Genomic DNA, 23,509 nt, shown 5'->3' with positions numbered 1-23,509 from the left:
ACAGGAGGGGTGAGAGCAGCTGCAGAGGTAATGTACAGGAGGGGTGAGAGCAGCTGCAGAGGTGATGTACAGGAGGGGTGAGAGCAGCTGCAGAGGTGATGTACAGGAGGGGTGAGAGCAGCTGCAGAGGTGATGTACAGGAGGGGTGAGAGCAGCTGCAGAGGTGATGTACACGGAGGGGTTAGAGCATCTGCAGAGGTGATGTACAGGAGGGGTGAGAGCAGCTGCAGAGGTGATGTACAGGAGGGGTGAGAGCAGCTGCAGAGGTGATGTACAGGGAGGGGTGAGAGCAGATGCAGAGGTAATGTACAGGAGGGGTGAGAGCAGCTGCAGAGGTGATGTACAGGGAGGGGTGAGAGCAGCTGCAGAGGTGATGTACAGGAGGGGTGAGAGCAGCTGCAGAGGTAGTGTACAGGAGGGGTGAGAGCAGCTGCAGAGGTGATGTACAGGAGGGGTGAGAGCAGCTGCAGAGATAATGTACAGTAGGGGTGAGAGCAGCTGCAGAGATAATGTACAGGGAGGGGAGAGAGCATCTGCAGGAGGTGATGTACAGGAGGGGTGAGAGCAGCTGCAGAGGTGATGTACAGGAGGGCTGAGAGCAGCTGCAGACGTGATGCACAGGCGGGGTGAGAGCAGCTGCAGAGGTGATGTACAGAAGGGGTGAGAGCAGCTGCAGAGGTGATGTACTGGAGGGGTGAGAGCAGCTGCAGAGGTGATGTACAGGGAGGGGTGAGAGCAGCTGCAGAGGTGATGTACAGGAGGGGTGAGAGCAGCTGCAGAGGAGATGTACAGGGAGGGATGAGAGCAGCTGCAGAGGTGATGTACAGGGAGGGTTGAGAGCAGCTGCAGAGGTGATGTACAGGAGGGGTGAGAGCAGCTGCAGAGGTGATGTACAGGAGGGGGAGAGCAGCTGTAGAGGTGATGTACAGTGAGGGGTGAGAGCAGCTGCAGAGGTAATGTACAGGAGGGGTGAGAGCATCTGCAGAGGTGATGTACAGGAGGGGTGAGAGCAGCTGCAGAGGTGATGTACAGGAGGGGTGAGAGCAGATGCAGAGGTGATGTACAGGGAGGGGTGAGAGCAGATGCAGAGGTAATGTACAGGAGGGGTGAGAGCAGCTGCAGAGGTGATGTACAGGGAGGGGTGAGAGCAGCTGCAGAGGTGATGTACAGGAGGGGTGAGAGCAGCTGCAGAGGTAATGTACAGGAGGGGTGAGAGCAGCTGCAGAGGTGATGTACAGGAGGGGTGAGAGCAGCTGCAGAGATAATGTACAGTAGGGGTGAGAGCAGCTGCAGAGATAATGTACAGGGAGGGGAGAGAGCATCTGCAGGAGGTGATGTACAGGAGGGGTGAGAGCAGCTGCAGAGGTGATGTACAGGAGGGCTGAGAGCAGCTGCAGACGTGATGCACAGGCGGGGTGAGAGCAGCTGCAGAGGTGATGTACAGAAGGGGTGAGAGCAGCTGCAGAGGTGATGTACTGGAGGGGTGAGAGCAGCTGCAGAGGTGATGTACAGGGAGGGGTGAGAGCAGCTGCAGAGGTGATGTACAGGAGGGGTGAGAGCAGCTGCAGAGGAGATGTACAGGGAGGGATGAGAGCAGCTGCAGAGGTGATGTACAGGGAGGGTTGAGAGCAGCTGCAGAGGTGATGTACAGGAGGGGTGAGAGCAGCTGCAGAGGTGATGTACAGGAGGGGGAGAGCAGCTGTAGAGGTGATGTACAGTGAGGGGTGAGAGCAGCTGCAGAGGTAATGTACAGGAGGGGTGAGAGCATCTGCAGAGGAGATGTACAGGGAGGGGTGAGAGCAGCTGCAGAGGTGATGTACAGGGAGGGGTGAGAGCTGCTGCAGAGGTGATGTACAGGAGGGGTGAGAGCAGCTGCAGAGGTGATGTACAGGAGGGGTGAGAGCATCTGCAGGAGGTGATGTACAGGGAGGGGTGAGAGCAGCTGCAGAGGTAATGTAAAGGAGGGGTGAGAGCATCTGCAGAGGAGATGTACAAGGAGGGGTGAGAGCATCTGCAGAGTTGATGTACACGGAGGGGTGAGAGCAGCTGCAGAGGTGATGTACAGAGAGGGGTGAGAGCAGCTGCAGAGGAGATGTACAGGAGGGGTGAGAGCAGCTGCAGAGGAGATGTACAGGAGGGGTGAGAGCAGCTGCAGAGGAGATGTACAGGAGGGGTGAGAGCAGCTGCAGAGGTGATGTACAGTGAGGGGTGAGAGCAGCTGCAGAGGTGATGTACAGGGAGGGGTGAGAGCAGCTGCAGAGGTGATGTACAGGGAGGGGTGAGAGCATCTGCAGGAGGTCATGTACAGGGAGGGGTGAGAGCAGCTGCAGACGTGATGTACAGGAGGGGTGAGAGCATCTGCAGAGGTGATGTACAGGAGGGGTGAGAGCAGCTGCAGAGGAGATGTACAAGGAGGGGTGAGAGCATCTGCAGAGGTGATGTACACGGAGGGGTGAGAGCAGCTGCAGAGGTGATGTACAGAGAGGGGTTAGAGCATCTGCAGAGGTGATGTACAGGAGGGGTGAGAGCAGCTGCAGAGGAGATGTACAGGAGGGGTGAGAGCAGCTGCAGAGGTGATGTACAGTGAGGGGTGAGAGCAGCTGCAGAGGTGATGTACAGGGAGGGGTGAGAGCAGCTGCAGAGGTGATGTACAGGGAGGGGTGAGAGCATCTGCAGGAGGTCATGTACAGGGAGGGGTGAGAGCAGCTGCAGACGTGATGTACAGGAGGGGTGAGAGCATCTGCAGAGGTGATGTACAGGAGGGGTGAGAGCAGCTGCAGAGGAGATGTACAGGAGGGGTGAGAGCAGCTGCAGAGGTGATGTACAGGAGGGGTGAGAGCAGCTGCAGAGGTGATGTACAGGAGGGGTGAGAGCAGCTGCAGAGGTAATGTACAGGGAGGGGTGAGTGGACCTGCATTGGTGATGTACAGGAGTGAGAGCATCTGCAGAGACAGGAGCGGACACAGACAGCAGAGGGCCCCTGTGCAAAGAATGTGCCTGGGCACCCCCCCCACAGCACTGTGCCCCCTCATGTACCTGGACCCCACCGGAGGGCCTCCACTTACCCCGCGTGTGTAGTGTCGCCACTTGCCTTGTCCACCACAGGTGGATGGAACGGCTCCTGAGGTGGGCTCCGGGTGGCCCCTGTCCCTCTCAGTGTGCGGCCCAGTGAGTACTCCCCCGGGTCAGCCTGACCCATATCTAGCTGGGAGGCAGAGGGCAGTGCTCCCCTTTACTTTCGCACCCCTGGACTTAGCATGACACCCCTTGGCACCCCCTGGTTCCTTGGCTTCTTATCCTTAGTGATAGAAGTGACTTACAGGCAGGGCCAGACTGGGACCAAAAATAGGCCCAGGCATTTTAAAATAAACAGCCCATTCTTATGGTGGGGGTCTGACTCATGGGACCCCCACCAATCACCTTGGTTCAAGTGGCTCCCCAGATGTTGGAAAGCTGCAACTCCCATCATGTCTGAAGTGACTACAGCTGATGGGACAGTCGGGAGACTACACAATGATATCAGTGACTACAGCTCTGATGGGACAGTTAGGAAAATACACAATGATATCAGTGACTACAGCTCTGATGGAACAGTCAGGAGAATACACAATGATATCAGTGACTACAGCTGATGGGACAGTCAGGAGACTACACAATGATATCAGTGACTACAGCTCTGATGGGACAGTTAGGAAAATACACAATGATATCAGTGACTACAGCTCTGATGGGACAGTTAGGAAAATACACAATGATATCAGTGACTACAGCTCTGATGGGACAGTTAGGAAAATACACAATGATATCAGTGACTACAGCTCTGATGGGACAGTTAGGAAAATACACAATGATATCACTGACCTGAGTGACGTCTTCTCTGTTGTCTTTACTTTTCTTCTTCATCTGGTCCAGACACCAGGATTTCTTCCATCTTCTCTGCAGAGTCTGACACCTGGACATCATTGGTTCCTACATTTGTCAGTAGATCCTCATCCTCTGTATGATGACAATAATCATTATAACCTTGCCAAATACTGTACCCCCTGAATATAATACTGCCAAATACTGTACCCCCTGAATATAATACTGCCAACCACTGTACCCCCTGAATATAATACTGCCAATCACTGTACCCCCTGAATACTGCCAAATACTGTACCCCCTGAATATAATACTGCCAATCACTGTACCCCCTGAATACTGCCAAATACTGTACCCCCTGAATATAATACTGCCAATCACTGTACCCCCTGAATACTGCCAAATACTGTACCCCCTGAATATAATACCGCCAAATACTGTACCCCCTGAATATAATACTGCCAATCACTGTACCCCCTGAATACTGCCAATCACTGTACCCCCTGAATATAATACTGCCAAATACTGTACCCCTGAATATAATACTGCCAAATACTGTACCCCCTGAATATAATACTGCCAAATACTGTACCCCTGAATATAATACTGCCAATCACTGTACCCCCTGAATATAATACTGCCAAATACTGTACCCCCTGAATATAATACTGCCAACCACTGTACCCCCTGAATACTGCCAACCACTGTACCCCCTGAATATAATACTGCCAACCACTGTACCCCCTGAATATAATACTGCCAAATACTGTACCCCCTGAATATAATACTGCCAAATACTGTACCCCCTGAATATAATACTGCCAACCACTGTACTCCATGAATATTGCCAACCGCTGTACCCCCTGAATATAATACTGCCAACCACTGTACCCCCTGAATACTGCCAACCACTGTACCCCTTGAATACTGCCAACCACTGTACCCCCTGAATATAATACTGCCAAATACTGTACCCCTGAATATAATACTGCCAACCACTGTACCCCCTGAATATAATACTGCCAAATACTGTACCCCCTGAATATAATACTGCCAAATACTGTACCCCCTGAATATAATACTGCCAACCACTGTACTCCATGAATATTGCCAACCGCTGTACCCCCTGAATATAATACTGCCAACCACTGTACCCCTTGAATACTGCCAACCACTATACCCCCTGAATATAATACTGCCAAATACTGTACCCCTGAATATAATACTGCCAACCACTGTACCCCCTGAATACTGCCAACCACTGTACCCCTGAATATAATACTGCCAACATCTGTACCCCCTGAATATAATACTGCCAAATACTGTACCCCCTGAATATAATACTGCCAAATACTGTACCCCCTGAACATAATACTGCCAACCACTGTACTCCCGAATATAATACTGCCAACCACTGTACCCCCGAATATAATACTGCCAACCACTGTACCCCCTGAATACTGCCAACCACTGTACCCCCTGAATACTGCCAACCACTGTACCCCTGAATATAATACTGCCAACCACTGTAACCCCTGAATACTGCCAACCACTGTACCCCTGAATATAATACTGCCAAATACTGTACCCCCTGAATATAATACTGCCAACCACTGTACTCCATGAATATTGCCAACCACTGTACCCCTGAATATAATACTGCCAATCACTGTACCCCCTGAATATAATGCTGCCAATCACTGTACCCCCTGAATATAATACTGCCAACCACTGTACCCCCTGAATATAATACTGCCAACCACTGTACCCCTGAATATAATACTGCCAACCACTGTACCCCCTGAATATAATACTGCCAATCACTGTACCCCCTGAATATAATACTGCCAATCACTGTACCCCCTGAATATAATACTGCCAACCACTGTACCCCCTGAATATAATACTGCCAATCACTGTACCCCCTGAATATAATACTGCCAACCACTGTACCCCTGAATATAATACTGCCAACCACTGTACTCCATGAATATTGCCAACCACTGTACCCCTGAATATAATACTGCCAACCACTGTACCCCTGAATATAATACTGCCAACCACTGTACCCCTGAATATAATACTGCCAACCACTGTACTCCATGAATATTGCCAACCACTGTACCCCTGAATATAATACTGCCAACCACTGTACCCCCTGAATACTGCCAACCACTGTACCTCCTGAATATAATACTGCCAAATACTGTACCCCCTGAATATAATACTACCAAATACTGTACCCCCTGAATATAATACTGCCAAATACTGTACCCCCTGAATATAATACTGCCAAATACTGTACCCCCTGAATATAATACTGCCAAATACTATACCCCCTGAATATAATACTGCCAAATACTGTACCCCCTGAATATAATACTGCCAAATACTGTACCCCCTGAATATAATACTGCCAAATACTGTACCCCCTGAATATAATACTGCCAACCACTGTACCCCCTGAATACTGCCAACCACTGTACCCACTGAATACTGCCAACCACTATACCCCCTGAATATAATACTGCCAAATACTGTACCCCTGAATATAATACTGCCAAATACTGTACCCCTGAATATAATACTGCCAAATACTGTACCCCCTGAATATAATACTGCCAACCACTGTACCCCCTGAATACTGCCAACCACTGTACCCCCGAATATAATACTGCCAACCACTGTACCCCCTGAATACTGCCAACCACTTTACTCCCTGAATACTGCCAACCACTGTACCCCTGAATATAATACTGCCAACCACTGTACCCCCTGAATACTGCCAACCACTGTACCCCCTGAATATAATACTGCCAAATACTGTACCCCCTGAATATAATACTGCCAACCACTGTACCCCCTGAATATAATACTGCCAACCACTGTACCCCCTGAATATAATACTGCCAACCACTGTACCCCCTGAATATAATACTGCCAAATACTGTACCCCCTGAATATAATACTGCCAACCACTGTACTCCCGGAATATAATACTGCCAACCACTGTACCCCCTGAATATAATACTGCCAAATACTGTACCCCCTGAATATAATACTGCCAACCACTGTACCCCCTGAATATAATACTGCCAACCACTGTACCCCCTGAATATAATACTGCCAACCACTGTACCCCCTGAATATAATACTGCCAACCACTGTACCCCCTGAATATAATACTGCCAACCACTGTACCCCCTGAATACTGCCAACCACTGTACCCCCTGAATATAATACTGCCAACCACTGTACCCCCTGAATACTGCCAACCACTGTACCCCTGAATATAATACTGCCAAATACTGTACCCCCTGAATATAATACTGCCAACCACTGTACCCTCTGAATATAATACTGCCGACCACAGTACCCCCTGAATATAATACTGCCAACCACTGTACCCCCTGAATACTGCCAACCACTGTACCCCCTGAATATAATACTGCCAACCACTGTACCCCCTGAATACTGCCAACCACTGTACCCCTGAATATAATACTGCCAAATACTGTACCCCCTGAATATAATACTGCCAACCACTGTACCCCCTGAATATAATACTGCCGACCACAGTACCCCCTGAATACTGCCAACCACTGTACCCCTGAATATAATACTGCCAACCACTGTACCCCTGAATATAATACTGTCAATCACTGTACTCCATGAATATAATACTGCCAACCACTGTACCCCCTGAATATAATACTGGCAACCACTGTACCCCCTGAATATAATACTGCCAACCACTGTACCCCCTGAATACTGCCAACCACTGTACCCCTGAATATAATACTGCCAATCACTGTACTCCATGAATATAATACTGCCAACCACTGTACCCCCTGAATATAATACTGGCAACCACTGTACCCCCTGAATATAATACTGCCAACCACTGTACCCCTGAATACTGCCAACCACTGTACCCCTGAATATAATACTGCCGACCACAGTACCCCCTGAATACTGCCAACCACTGTACCCCTGAATATAATACTGCCAAATACTGTACCCCTGAATACTGCCAACCACTGTACCCCTGAATATAATACTGCCAACCACAGTACCCCCTGAATATAATACTGCCAATCACTGTACTCCATGAATATAATACTGCCAACCACTGTACCCCCAGAATATAATACTGCCAACCACTGTACCCCCTGAATACTGCCAACCACTGTACCCCCTGAATACTGCCAACCACTGTACCCCTGAATATAATACTGCCAACCACTGTACCCCCTGAATATAATGCTGCCAATCACTGTACTCCATGAATATAATACTGCCAACCACTCTACCCCCTGAATACTGCCAACCACTGTACCCCTGAATATAATACTGCCAACCACTGTACCCCCTGAATATAATACTGCCAACCACTGTACCCTGAATATAATACTGCCAATCACTGTACTCCATGAATATAATACTGCCACACACTGTACCCCCTGAATATAATACTGCCAAATACTGTACCCCCTGAATATAATACTGCCAATCACTGTACCCCCTGAATATAATACTGCCAACCACTGTACCCCTGAATACTGCCAACCACTGTACCCCCTAAATATAATACTGCCAACCACTGTACCCCTGAATATAATACTGCCAACCACTGTACCCCTGAATATAATACTGCCAAATACTGTACCCCCTGAATATAATACTGCCAACCACTGTACCCCCTGAATATAATACTGCCAAATACTGTACCCCCTGAATATAATACTGCCAAATACTGTACCCCCTGAATATAATACTGCCAACCACTGTACCCCCGAATATAATACTGCCAACCACTGTACCCCCGAATATAATACTGCCAACCACTGTACCCCTGAATATAATACTGCCAACCACTGTATCTCCTAAATATAATACTGCCAACCACTGTACCCCCTGAATATAATACTGCCAACCACTGTATCCCCTGAATATAATACTGCCAACCACTGTATCCCCTGAATATAATACTGCCAACCACTGTACCCCCTGAATACTGCCAACCACTGTACCCCTGAATATAATACTGCACACCACTGTACCCCTGAATATAATACTGGCAACCACTGTATCCCCTGAATACTGCCAACCACTGTACCCCTGAATATAATACTGCCAACCACAGTACCCCCTGAATATAATACTGCCAACCACTGTACCCCTGAATATAATACTGCCAACCACTGTACCCCCTGAATATAATACTGCCAACCACTGTACCCCCGAATATAATACTGCCAACCACTGTACCCCTGAATATAATACTGCCAACCACTGTACCCCCTGAATACTGCCAACCACTGTACCCCTGAATATAATACTGCCAAATACTTTACCCCCTGAATATAATACTGCCAACCACTGTACCCCTGAATTTAATACTGCCAAATACTTTACCCCCTGAATATAATACTGCCAACCACTGTACCCTGAAAACTGCCAACCACTGTACTCCTGAATATAATACTGCCAACCACTGTACCCCCTGAATACTGCCAACCACTGTACCCCTGAATATAATACTGCCAAATACTGTACCCCTGAATATAATACTGCCAATCACTGTACCCCCTGAATATAATACTGCCAACCACTGTACCCCCTGAATACTGCCAACCACTGTACCCCTGAATATAATACTGCCAAATACTGTACCCCTTAATATAATACTGCCAATCACTGTACCCCCTGAATATAATACTGCCAACCACTGTACCCCTGAATATAATACTGCCAACCACTGTACTCCTGAATATAATACTGCCAACCACTGTACTCCTGAATATAATACTGCCAACCACTGTACTCTATTAATATAATACTGCCAAATACTGTACCCCTGAATATAATACTGCCAACCCCTGTACCCCCGAATATAGTACTGCAAAATACTGTACCCCTGAATATAATACTGCCAACCACTGTACCCCCTGAATACTGCCAACCACTGTACCCCTGAATATAATACTGCACACCACTGTACCCCTGAATATAATACTGGCAACCACTGTATCCCCTGAATACTGCCAACCACTGTACCCCTGAATATAATACTGCCAACCACAGTACCCCCTGAATATAATACTGCCAACCACTGTACCCCTGAATATAATACTGCCAACCACTGTACCCCCTGAATATAATACTGCCAACCACTGTACCCCCGAATATAATACTGCCAACCACTGTACCCCTGAATATAATACTGCCAACCACTGTACCCCCTGAATACTGCCAACCACTGTACCCCTGAATATAATACTGCCAAATACCGTACCCCCTGAATATAATACTGCCAACCACTGTACCCCTGAATATAATACTGCCAACCACTGTACCCTGAAAACTGCCAACCACTGTACTCCTGAATATAATACTGCCAACCACTGTACCCCTGAATTTAATACTGCCAACCACTGTACCCTGAAAACTGCCAACCACTGTACTCCTGAATATAATACTGCCAACCACTGTACCCCCTGAATACTGCCAACCACTGTACCCCTGAATATAATACTGCCAAATACTGTACCCCTGAATATAATACTGCCAACCACTGTACCCCCTGAATACTGCCAACCACTGTACCCCTGAATATAATACTGCCAAATACTGTACCCCTGAATATAATACTGCCAATCACTGTACCCCCTGAATATAATACTGCCAACCACTGTACTCCATGAATATAATACTGCCAACCACTGTACCCTGAATATAATACTGCCAACCACAGTACCCCCTGAATATAATACTGCCAACCACAGTACCCCCTGAATATAATACTGCCAACCACTGTACCCTGAATATAATACTGCCAACCACAGTACCCCCTGAATATAATACTGCCAACCACAGTACCCCCTGAATATAATACTGCCAACCACTGTACTCCTGAATATAATACTGCCAACCACTGTACTCTATTAATATAATACTGCCAAATACTGTACCCCTGAATATAATACTGCCAACCCCTGTACCCCCGAATATAGTACTGCAAAATACTGTACCCCTGAATATAATACTGCCAACCACTGTACTCCCTGAATATAATACTGCCAACCACAGTACTCCCTGAATATAATACTGCCAAATACTGTACTCTAGTAATATAATACTGCCAAATACTGTACCCCTGAATATAATACTGCCAACCACTGTACCCCTGAATATAATACTGCCAACCACTGTATCCCCTGAATACTGCCAACCACTGTACCCCTGAATATAATACTGCCAAACACTGTACCCCCTGAATATAATACTGCCAACCACTGTACCCCTGAATATAATACTGCCAACCACTGTACCCCCTGAATATAATACTGCGAACCACTGTACCCCCTGAATACTGCCAACCACTGTACCCCTGAATATAATACTGCCAACCACTGTACCCTGAATACTGCCAACCACTGTACCCTGAATATAATACTGCCAACCACTGTACCCCTGAATATAATACTGCCAACCACTGTACCCCCTGAATACTGCCAACCACTGTATCCCTGAATATAATACTGCCAACCCCTGTACCCCTGAATATAATACTGCCAATCACTGTACCCCTGAATATAATACTGCCAACCACTGTACCCTGAATACTGCCAACCACTGTACCCTGAATATAATACTGCCAAATACTGTACCCCCTGAATATAATACTGCCAACCACAGTACCCCCTGAATATAATACTGCCAACCACTGTACCCCTGAATATAATACTGCCAACCACTGTACCCTGAATATAATACTGCCAACCACTGTACCCTGAATATAATACTGCCAAATACTGTACCCCCTGAATATAATACTGCCAACCACTGTACCCCTGAATATAATACTGCCAACCACTGTACCCTGAATATAATACTGCCAAATACTGTACCCCCTGAATATAATACTGCCAACCACAGTACCCCCTGAATATAATACTGCCAACCACTGTACCCCTGAATATAATACTGCCAACCACTGTACCCCCTGAATACTGCCAACCACTGTACCCCTGAATATAATACTGCCACACACTGTACCCTCTGAATATAATACTGCCAACCACTGTACCCCCGAATATAATACTGCCAACCACTGTACCCCCGAATATAATACTGCCAACCACTGTACCCCTTAATATAATACTGCCAACCACTGTACCCCCGAATATAATACTGCCAACCACTGTACCCCCGAATATAATACTGCCAACCACTGTACCCCTTAATATAATACTGCCAACCACTGTACCCCCTGAATACTGCCAACCACTGTACCCCTGAATATAATACTGCCAAATACTGTACCCCCTGAATATAATACTGCCAACCACTGTACCCCTGAATATAATACTGCCAACCACTGTACCCCTGAATACTGCCAACCACTGTACCCCTGAATATAATACTGCCAACCACTGTACCCTGAATACTGCCAACCACTGTACCCCTGAATATAATACTGCCAACCACTGTACCCCTGAATATAATACTGCCAACCACTGTACCCCCTGAATACTGCCAACCACAGTACCCCCTGAATATAATACTGCCAACCACTGTACTCTATTAATATAATACTGCCAAATACTGTACCCCTGAATATAATACTGCCAAATACTGTACCCCTGAATATAATACTGCCAACCACTGTACTCCCTGAATATAATACTGCCAACCACTGTACCCTCTGAATATAATACTGCCAACCACTGTACCCTCTGAATATAATACTGCCAACCACTGTACCCCTGAATATAATACTGCCAACCACTGTACTCCCTGAATATAATACTGCCAAATACTGTACTCTATTAATATAATACTGCCAAATACTGTACCCCTGAATATAATACTGCCAACCACTGTACTCTATTAATATAATACTGCCAAATACTGTACCCCTGAATATAATACTGCCAACCACTGTACCCCTGAATATAATACTGCCGACCACTGTATCCCCTGAATACTGCCAACCACTGTACCCCTGAATATAATACTGCCAAATACTGTACCCCCTGAATATAATACTGCCAACCACTGTACCCCTGAATATAATACTGCCAACCACTGTACCCCCTGAATACTGCCAACCACTGTACCCCTTAATATAATACTGCCAACCACTGTACCCTGAATATAATACTGCCAACCACTGTACCCCTGAATATAATACTGCCAACCACTGTACCCCCGAATATAATACTGCCAACCACTGTACCCTGAATATAATACTGCCAACCACTGTACCCCCTGAATACTGCCAATCACTGTACCCCTGAATATAATACTGCCAACCACTGTACCCTGAATACTGCCAACCATTGTACCCTGAATATAATACTGCCAACCACTGTACCCCTGAATATAATACTGCCAACCACTGTACCCCCTGAATACTGCCAACCACTGTACCCCTGAATATAATACTGCCAAATACTGTACCCCCTGAATATAATACTGCCAAATACTGTACCCTCTGAATATAATACTGCCAACCACTGTACCCCAGAATATAATACTGCCAACCACTGTACCCCTGAATATAATACTGCCAATCACTGTACCCCTGAATATAATACTGCCAACCACTGTACCCTGAATACTGCCAACCACTGTACCCTGAATATAATACTGCCAACCACTGTACCCCTGAATATAATACTGCCAACCACTGTACCCCCTGAATATAATACTGCCAACCACTGTACCCCCTGAATACTGCCAACCACTGTACCCCTGAATATAATACTGCCAAATACTGTACCCCCTGAATATAATACTGCCAATCACTGTACCCCTGAATATAATACTGCCAACCACTGTACCCTGAATACTGCCAAATACTGTACCCCTGAATATAATACTGCCAACCACTGTACCCCTGAATATAATACTGCCAACCACTGTACCCCTGAATATAATACTGCCAACCACTGTACTCCCTGAATATAATACTGCCAAATACTGTACTCTATTAATATAATACTGCCAAATACTGTACCCCTGAATATAATACTGCCAACCACTGTACCCTCTGAATATAATACTGCCAACCACTGTACCCCTGAATATAATACTGCCAACCACTGTACTCCCTGAATATAATACTGCCAAATACTGTACTCTATTAATATAATACTGCCAAATACTGTACCCCTGAATATAATACTGCCAACCACTGTACTCTATTAATATAATACTGCCAAATACTGTACCCCTGAATATAATACTGCCAACCACTGTACCCCTGAATATAATACTGCCGACCACTGTATCCCCTGAATACTGCCAACCACTGTACCCCTGAATATAATACTGCCAAATACTGTACCCCCTGAATATAATACTGCCAACCACTGTACCCCTGAATATAATACTGCCAACCACTGTACCCCCTGAATACTGCCAACCACTGTACCCCTTAATATAATACTGCCAACCACTGTACCCTGAATATAATACTGCCAACCACTGTACCCCTGAATATAATACTGCCAATCACTGTACCCCTGAATATAATACTGCCAACCACTGTACCCTGAATACTGCCAACCATTGTACCCTGAATATAATACTGCCAACCACTGTACCCCTGAATATAATACTGCCAACCACTGTACCCCCTGAATACTGCCAACCACTGTACCCCTGAATATAATACTGCCAAATACTGTACCCCCTGAATATAATACTGCCAAATACTGTACCCTCTGAATATAATACTGCCAACCACTGTACCCCGGAATATAATACTGCCAACCACTGTACCCCTGAATATAATACTGCCAACCACTGTACCCCTGAATATAATACTGCCAACCACTGTACCCCCTGAATATAATACTGCCAACCACTGTACCCCCTGAATACTGCCAACCACTGTACCCCTGAATATAATACTGCCAAATACTGTACCCCCTGAATATAATACTGCCAATCACTGTACCCCTGAATATAATACTGCCAACCACTGTACCCTGAATACTGCCAAATACTGTACCCCTGAATATAATACTGCCAACCACTGTACCCCTGAATATAATACTGCCAACCACTGTACCCCCTGAATACTGCCAACCACTGTACCCCTGAATATAATACTGCCAACCACTGTACCCTGAATATAATACTGCCAACCACTGTACCCTGAATATAATACTGCCAACCACTGTACCCCTGAATATAATACTGCCAATTACTGTACCCCTGAATATAATACTGCCAACCACTGTACCCTGAATACTGCCAACCACTGTACCCTGAATATAATACTGCCAACCACTGTACCCCTGAATATAATACTGCCAACCACTGTACCCCCTGAATACTGCCAACCACTGTACCCCTGAATATAATACTGCCAAATACTGTACCCCCTGAATATAATACTGCCAACCACTGTACCCCTGAATATAATACTGCCAAATACTGTACCCCCTGAATATAATACTGCCAAATACTGAACCCTCTGAATATAATACTGCCAACCACTGTACCCCCTGAATACTGCCAACCACTGTACCCCTGAATATAATACTGCCAATCACTGTACCCCTGAATATAATACTGCCAACCACTGTACCCTGAATACTGCCAACCACTGTACCCCTGAATATAACACTGCCAAATACTGTACCCCCTGAATATAATACTGCCAACCACTGTACCCCCTGAATACTGCCAACCACTGTACCCCTGAATATAATACTGCCAATCACTGTACCCCTGAATACTGCCAACCACTGTACCCCTGAATATAATACTGCCAACCACTGTACCCCCTGAATACTGCCAACCACTGTACCCCTGAATATAATACTGCCAAATACTGTACCCCCTGAATATAATACTGCCAACCACTGTACCCCTGAATATAATACTGCCAAATACTGTACCCCCTGAATATAATACTGCCAAATACTGAACCCTCTGAATATAATACTGCCAACCACTGTACCCCCTGAATACTGCCAACCACTGTACCCCTGAATATAATACTGCCAATCACTGTACCCCTGAATATAATACTGCCAACCACTGTACCCTGAATACTGCCAACCACTGTACCCCTGAATATAACACTGCCAAATACTGTACCCCCTGAATATAATACTGCCAACCACTGTACCCCCTGAATACTGCCAACCACTGTACCCCTGAATATAATACTGCCAATCACTGTACCCCTGAATACTGCCAACCACTGTACCCCCTGAATATAATACTGCCAACCACTATACACCACCCCACGCACTCCATCCTCAGTCTTCTCATCACCCCATACACTCCATCCTCAGTCTCCTCATCACCCCATACACCCCATACACCCCATGCACTCCATCCTCAGTCTCCTCATCACCCCATACACCCCATACACCCTATGCACTCCATCCTCAGTCTCCTCATCACCCCATACACCCCATACACCCTATGCACTCCATCCTCAGTCTCCTCATCACCCCATACACCCCATACACCCCATGCACTCCATCCTCAGTCTCCTCATCACCCCATACACCCCATGCACTCCATCCTCAGTCTCCTCATCACCCCATACACCCCATGCACTCCATCCTCAGTCTCCTCATCACCCCATACACCCCATGCACTCCATCCTCAGTCTCCTCATCACCCCATACACCCCATGCACTCCATCCTCAGTCTCCTCATCACCCCATACACCCCATACACCCTATGCACTCCATCCTCAGTCTCCTCATCACCCCATACACCCCATACACCCTATGCACTCCATCCTCAGTCTCCTCATCACCCCATACACCCCATACACCCTATGCACTCCATCCTCAGTCTCCTCATCACCCCATACACCCCATGCACTCCATCCTCAGTCTCCTCATCACCCCATACACCCCATACACCCCATGCACTCCATCCTCAGTCTCCTCATCACCCCATACACCCCATGCACTCCATCCTCAGTCTCCTCATCACCCCATACACCCCATGCACTCCATCCTCAGTCTCCTCATCACCCCATATACCCCATGCACTTCATCCTCAGTCTCCTCATCACCCCATACACCCCATGCACTCCATCCTCAGTCTCCTCATCACCCCATACACCCCATGCACTCCATCCTCAGTCTCCTCATCACCCCATACACCCCATGCACTTCATCCTCAGTCTCCTCATCACCCCATACACCCCACGCACTCCATCCTCAGTCTCCTCATCACCCCATGCACTCCATCCTCAGTCTCCTCATCACCCCATACACCCCATGCACTCCATCCTCAGTCTCCTCATCACCCCATATACCTTAAGCACCTCATCATTATTACACAGCTGACACCCCCCCCCCCCCCAGTCCTTCTCATCAACATTAAACCCCCTAATTACAACACCCCTGACCCCCCTTCTGGTCCTCCTTATCAACACTACGCTCTCCCAGACCCCCAATCTTTCTTATCATTACACCACCAACCTCTTCAACACCCCTCCTGTCCTCTTCATCATCATTACAATCCCCCCCCTGCACCCGACCGTCGCTCTCCTCACCTTATCTGTTCAGTGATGCGGCTGTGAGGCGGGAGGGTTTGCTGCTCCTGTCGCTTCTGCCGGGGTCAGAGGCCATGACACGTGACGTCAGGGGATTGGAACAGACGTGCGTGCCTGCGCGGGGCACGTCTGTTCCCATCAGCCCCTGCACGTCTGTTCCCATCAGCCCCTGCACGTCTGTCCCCATCAGCCCCTGCACGTCTGTCCCCATCAGCCCCTGCACGTCTGTCCCCATCAGCCCCTGCACGTCTGTCCCCATCAGCCCCTGCACGTCTGTCCCCATCAGCCCCTGCACGTCTGTCCCCATCAGCCCCTGCACGTCTGTTCCCATCAGCCCCTGCACGTCTGTTCCCATCAGCCCCTGCACGTCTGTCCCCATCAGCCCCTGCACGTCTGTCCCCATCAGCCCCTGCACGTCTGTCCCCATCAGCCCCTGCACGTCTGTTCCCATCAGCCCCTGCACGTCTGTTCCCTTCAGCCCCTGCACGTCTGTTCCCATCAGCCCCTGCACGTCTGTTCCCATCAGCCCCTGCACGTCTGTTCCCATCAGCCCCTGCACGTCTGTTCCCTTCAGCCCCTGCACGTCTGTTCCCATCAGCCCCTGCACGTCTGTTCCCATCAGCCCCTGCACGTCTGTCCCCATCAGCCCCTGCACGTCTGTTCCCTTCAGCCCCTGCACGTCTGTTCCCATCAGCCCCTGCACGTCTGTTCCCATCAGCCCCTGCACGTCTGTTCCCATCAGCCCCTGCACGTCTGTTCCCTTCAGCCCCTGCACGTCTGTTCCCATCAGCCCCTGCACGTCTGTTCCCATCAGCCCCTGCACGTCTGTTCCCATCAGCCCCTGCACGTCTGTTCCCATCAGCCCCTCCACGTCTGTTCCCATCAGCCCCTCCACGTCTGTTCCCATCAGCCCCTGCACGTCTGTTCCCATCAGCCCCTGCACGTCTGTTCCCATCAGCCCCTGCACGTCTGTTCCCATCAGCCCCTGCCTGTCCGTCTCGCCCGGCCGGTTTAAAGGTAAATTACTGCTGTCAGCGGCAGGTCCGGGACCTGTTGCTGCAGCATATAGTATGAAGTACTGGCAGGGGGCCAGACTGTGAGGCTCAGGCTGTGACCTGGGTTACTAGGGGGCCCCCTAACACGCTGGGCCCCTGTGCAGCCGAACCGGCTGAACAAGTGATATGTCCGCCCCTGTCAGAGATAATTCATACTAACGACATTGACTCATTGTAGCATACACACCATCCTGTAGAGACAATATACGACTGTACTACTCCCCCCATCATGGACTGCACCATTCGTCCTGCTGAACCTGGAGACTCCCCTCACATCATGAAGATGATCCGGGTATGATGACTCCTCCTCCAGTAATGTAATAAGGTTATAATAATACAATTGTGATATAACAGGATTATTACCCATCTGTAGGAACTGGCGGAGTATGAGAAGATCACACACTTCATCCAGCTGACGGAGGAAGGTACCGGGGGGGCAGAGCGCAGTATAGTGGGGGGTGTGTGCAGTATAGTGGGGTGTGTGTGCAGTATAGTGGGGTGCGTGTGCGCAGTACAGTGGGGTGCGTGTGCGCAGTATAGTGGGGTGTGTGTGTGCAGTATAGTGGGGTGTGTGTGCAGTATAGTGGGGTGTGTGTGCAGTATAGTGGGTGTATGCAGTATAGTGGAGTGTGTGCAGTATAGTGTGGTGTGTGTGCAGTATAGTGGGGGGGGGGGTGTGTGCAGTATAGTGGGGGGGGTGTGTGCAGTATAGTGGGGTGTGTGTGCAGTATAGTGGGGTGTGTGTGCAGTATAGTGGGGGGGGGTGTGTGCAGTATAGTGGGGGGGGGGTGTGTGCAGTATAGTGGGGTGTGTGTGCAGTATAGTGGGGTGTGTGTGCAGTATAATGGGGTGTGTGTGCAGCATAGTGGGGTGTGTGTGTGCAGTATAGTGGGGTGTGTGTGCAGTATAGTGGGGTGTGTGTGCAGTATAGTGGGGTGTGTGTGCAGTATAGTGGGGTGTGTGTGCAGTATAGTGGAGTGTGTGTGCAGTATAGTGGGGTGTGTGTGCAGTATAGTGGGGTGTGTGTGCAGTATAGTGGGGTGTGTGTGCAGTATAGTGGAGTGTGTGCGCAGTATAGTGGGGTGTGTGTGCAGTATAGTGGGGTGTGTGTGCAGTATAGTGGGGTGTGTGTGTGCAGTATAGTGGGGTGTGTGTGCAGTATAGTGGGGTGTGTGTGCAGTATAGTGGAGTGTGTGTGCAGTATAGTGGGGTGTGTGTGTGCAGTATAGTGGGGTGTGTGTGTGCAGTATAGTGGGGTGTTTGTGCAGTATAGTGGGGTGTGTGTGCAGTATAGTGGGGTGTGTGTGCAGTATAGTGGAGTGTGTGTGCAGTATAGTGGAGTGTGTGTGCAGTATAGTGGAGTGTGTGTGCAGTATAGTGGAGTGTGTGTGCAGTATAGTGGGGTGTGTGTGCAGTATAGTGGAGTGTGTGTGCAGTATAGTGGGGTGTGTGCGCAGTATAGTGGTGTGCGTGTGCAGTATAGTGGGGTGTGTGCAGTATAGTGGGAGGTGTGTGTGCAGTATAGTGGGGTGTGTGTGCAGTATAGTGGGGTGTGTGTGCAGTATAGTGGGGTGTGTGTGCAGTATAGTGGGGGTGTGTGCAGTATAGTGGGGTGTGTGTGCAGTATAGTGGAGTGTGTGCAGTATAGTGGGGTGTGTGTGCAGTATAGTGGGGTGTGTGTGCAGTATAGTGGGGTGTGTGTGCAGTATAGTGGGGTGTGTGTGCAGTATAGTGGGGTGTGTGTGCAGTATAGTGGTGTGTGTGTGCAGTATAGTGGGGTGTGTGTGCAGTATAGTGGGGTGTGTGTGCAGTATAGTGGGGTGTGTGTGCAGTATAGTGGGGTGTGTGTGCAGTATAGTGGAGTGTGTGCAGTATAGTGGGGTGTGTGTGCAGTATAGTGGGGTGTGTGTGCAGTATAGTGGGGGGGTGTGCAGTATAGTGGAGTGTGTGCAGTATAGTGGGGTGTGTGTGCAGTATAGTGGAGTGTGTGCAGTATAGTGGGGGGTGTGTGCAGTATAGTGGAGTGTGTGTGCAGTATAGTGGAGTGTGTGTGCAGTATAGTGGAGTGTGTGTGCAGTATAGTGGAGTGTGTGCAGTATAGTGGTGTGTGTGTGCAGTATAGTGGTGTGTGCGCAGTATAGTGGGGGGTGTGCGCAGTATAGTGGGGGGGTGTGTGCAGTATAGTGTGGTGTGTGTGCAGTATAGTGGGGTGTGTGCAGTATAGTGGGGTGTGTGTGCAGTATAGTGGGGTGTGTGTGCAGTATAGTGGGGTGTGTGTGCAGTATAGTGGGGTGTGTGTGCAGTACAATGGGGTGTGTGTGCAGTATGGTGGGGGGTGCAGTATAGTGTGGGGGGTGCAGTATAGTGGGGTGTGTGTGCAGTATAGTGGGGTGTGTGCAGTATAGTGTGGTGTGTGTGCAGTATAGTGGGGTGTGTGTGCAGTATAGTGGGGTGTGTGTGCAGTATAGTGGGGTGTGTGCAGTATAATGGGGTGTGTGTGCAGTATAGTGGGGTGTGTGTGCAGTATAGTGGGGTGTGTGCAGTATAGTGGGGTGTGTGTGCAGTATAGTGGGGTGTGTGTGCAGTATAGTGGGGTGTTTGTGCAGTATAGTGGGGTGTGTGTGCAGTATAGTGGTGTGTGTGCAGTATAGTGGGGTGTGTGTGCAGTATAGTGGGGTGTGTGTGCAGTATAGTGGGGTGTGTGTGCAGTATAGTGGGGTGTGTGTGCAGTATAGTGGGGTGTGTGTGTGCAGTATAGTGGAGTGTGTGCAGTATAGTGGGGGGTGTGTGCAGTATAGTGGGGTGTGTGTGCAGTATAGTGGGGTGTTTGTGCAGTATAGTGGGGTGTGTGTGCAGTATAGTGGGGTGTGTGTGCAGTATAGTGGGGTGTTTGTGCAGTATAGTGGGGTGTGTGCGAAGTATGGTGGGGTGTGTGCGAAGTATAGTGGGGTGTGTGCGCAGTATAGTGGGGTGTGTGTGCAGTATAGTGGGGTGTGTGTGCAGTATAGTGGTGTGTGTGTGCAGTATAGTGGTGTGTGTGTGCAGTATAGTGGAGTGTGTGTGCAGTATAGTGGGGTGTGTGTGCAGTATAGTGGAGTGTGTGTGCAGTATAGTGGGGTGTGTGTGCAGTATAGTGGTGTGTGTGTGCAGTATAGTGGTGTGTGTGTGCAGTATAGTGGAGTGTGTGTGCAGTATAGTGGGGTGTGTGTGCAGTATAGTGGGGTGTGTGTGCAGTATAGTGGGGTGTGTGTGCAGTATAGTGGGGTGTGTGTGCAGTATAGTGGGGTGTGTGTGCAGTATAGTGGGGTGTTTGTGCAGTATAGTGGGGGGGGGGTGTGCAGTATAGTGGGGTGTTTGTGCAGTATAGTGGGGGGGGGGGTGCGCAGTATAGTGGGGTGTTTGTGCAGTATAGTGGGGTGTGTGTGCAGTATAGTGGGGGGGGGTGCGCAGTATAGTGGGGTGTTTGTGCAGTATAGTGGGGTGTGTGTGCAGTATAGTGGGGTGTGTGTGCAGTATAGTGGGGTGTGTGCAGTATAGTGGGGTGTGTGTGCAGTATAGTGGGGTGTGTGCGCAGTATAGTGGGGGGGGGTGCGCAGTATAGTGGGGTGTGTGTGCAGTATAGTGGGGGTGTGTGCGCAGTATAGTGGGGTGTGTGCGCAGTATAGTGGGGTGTGTGCGCAGTATAGTGGGGGGTGTGTGCGCAGTATAGTGGGGGGTGTGCGCAGTATAGTGGGGGGGGTGCGCAGTATAGTGGAGGGGGTGGTGCAGTATAGTGGGGTGTGCGTGTGCAGTATAGTGGGGTGTGTGTGCAGTATAGTGGGGTGCGTGTGCGCAGTATAGTGGGGTGTGTGCGCAGTATAGTGGGGTGTGTGCGCAGTATAGTGGGGTGTGTGTGCAGTATAGTGAAGTGTGTGTGCAGTATAGTGGGGTGTGTGCGCAGTATAGTGGGGTGTGTGTGCATTATAGTGGAGTGTGTGCATTATAGTGGAGTGTGTGCAGTATAGTAGGGGGGGGGTGCGCAGTATAGTGGGGTGTGTGCGCAGTATAGTGGGGTGTGTGTGCATTATAGTGGAGTGTGTGCATTATAGTGGAGTGTGTGCAGTATAGTAGGGGGGGGGGGTGCGCAGTATAGTGGGGTGTGTGTGCATTATAGTGGAGTGTGTGCAGTATAGTGGGGGGGGGGGTGCGCAGTATAGTGGGGTGTGTGTGCATTATAGTGGTGTGTGTGCAGTATAGTGGGGGGGGGTGCGCAGTATAGTGGAGTGTGTGTGCATTATAGTGGAGTGTGTGTCCAGTATAGTGGGGTGTGTGTGGCAGTTGTGTGCAGTATAGTGGGGTGTGTGTGTGCAGTATAGTGGGGTGTGTGCGCAGTATAGTGGGGTGTGTGCGCAGTATAGTGGGGTGTGTGCGCAGTATAGTGGGGGGGGTGCGCAGTATAGTGGGGGGTGTGCGCAGTATAGTGGGGTGTGTGTGCAGTATAGTGGGGGGTGTGCGCAGTATAGTGGGGGGGGGTGCAGTATAGTGGTGTGCGTGTGCAGTATAGTGGGGTGTGTGTGCAGTATAGTAGGGGGGGGTGCGCAGTATAGTGGGGTGTGTGCGCAGTATAGTGGGGTGTGTGTGCGCATTATAGTGGAGTGTGTGCATTATAGTGGAGAGTGTGCATTATAGTGGAGTGTGTGCAGTATAGTAGGGGGGTGCGCAGTATAGTGGGGTGTGTGTGCATTATAGTGGAGTGTGTGCAGTATAGTGGGGGGGGGGTGCGCAGTATAGTGGGGTGTGTGTGCATTATAGTGGTGTGTGTGCAGTATAGTGGGGGGGGGGTGCGCAGTATAGTGGAGTGTGTGTGCAGTATAGTGGGGTGTGTGTGCATTATAGTGGAGTGTGTGTGCAGTATAGTGGGGTGTGTGTGCAGTATAGTGGGGTGTGTGTGCAGTATAGTGGGGTGTGTGTGTGCAGTATAGTGGGGTGTGTGCGCAGTATAGTGGGGGGTGTGCGCAGTATAGTGGGGTGTGTGTGCAGTATAGTGGGGTGTGTGTGCATTATA

At 49.0% G+C, this 23,509-nt stretch overlaps 1 protein-coding gene across 3 annotated transcripts in view; it reads left to right on the top strand.

Annotated features, from left to right (window-relative positions):
- LOC130329911 (thialysine N-epsilon-acetyltransferase-like) overlaps positions 1-23,509 on the top strand; it is a 51,301-nt gene that overhangs the window by 4,664 nt on the left and 23,128 nt on the right. Inside the window, exons 1-3 of one of the 3 annotated variants that reach the window (XM_056553538.1) lie at positions 3,927-3,977; positions 18,644-18,757; positions 18,839-18,890. In XM_056553538.1, coding sequence (XP_056409513.1) covers positions 18,695-18,757; positions 18,839-18,890 — 115 coding nt within the window. In that variant the 5' untranslated portion in view covers positions 3,927-3,977; positions 18,644-18,694. Of the gene's footprint in view, positions 1-3,926; positions 3,978-18,316; positions 18,428-18,643; positions 18,758-18,838; positions 18,891-23,509 lie in introns of those variants that run through there. The other 2 variants (XM_056553537.1, XM_056553536.1) reach the window with 2 other exon arrangements.

Source organism: Hyla sarda, unplaced genomic scaffold (assembly GCF_029499605.1).
Source record: "Hyla sarda isolate aHylSar1 unplaced genomic scaffold, aHylSar1.hap1 scaffold_326, whole genome shotgun sequence".
Taxonomy (NCBI): domain Eukaryota; kingdom Metazoa; phylum Chordata; class Amphibia; order Anura; family Hylidae; genus Hyla; species Hyla sarda.
Note: the sequence above shows the minus strand (reverse complement) of the source record. Positions and strands in the feature narration are given on the sequence as shown.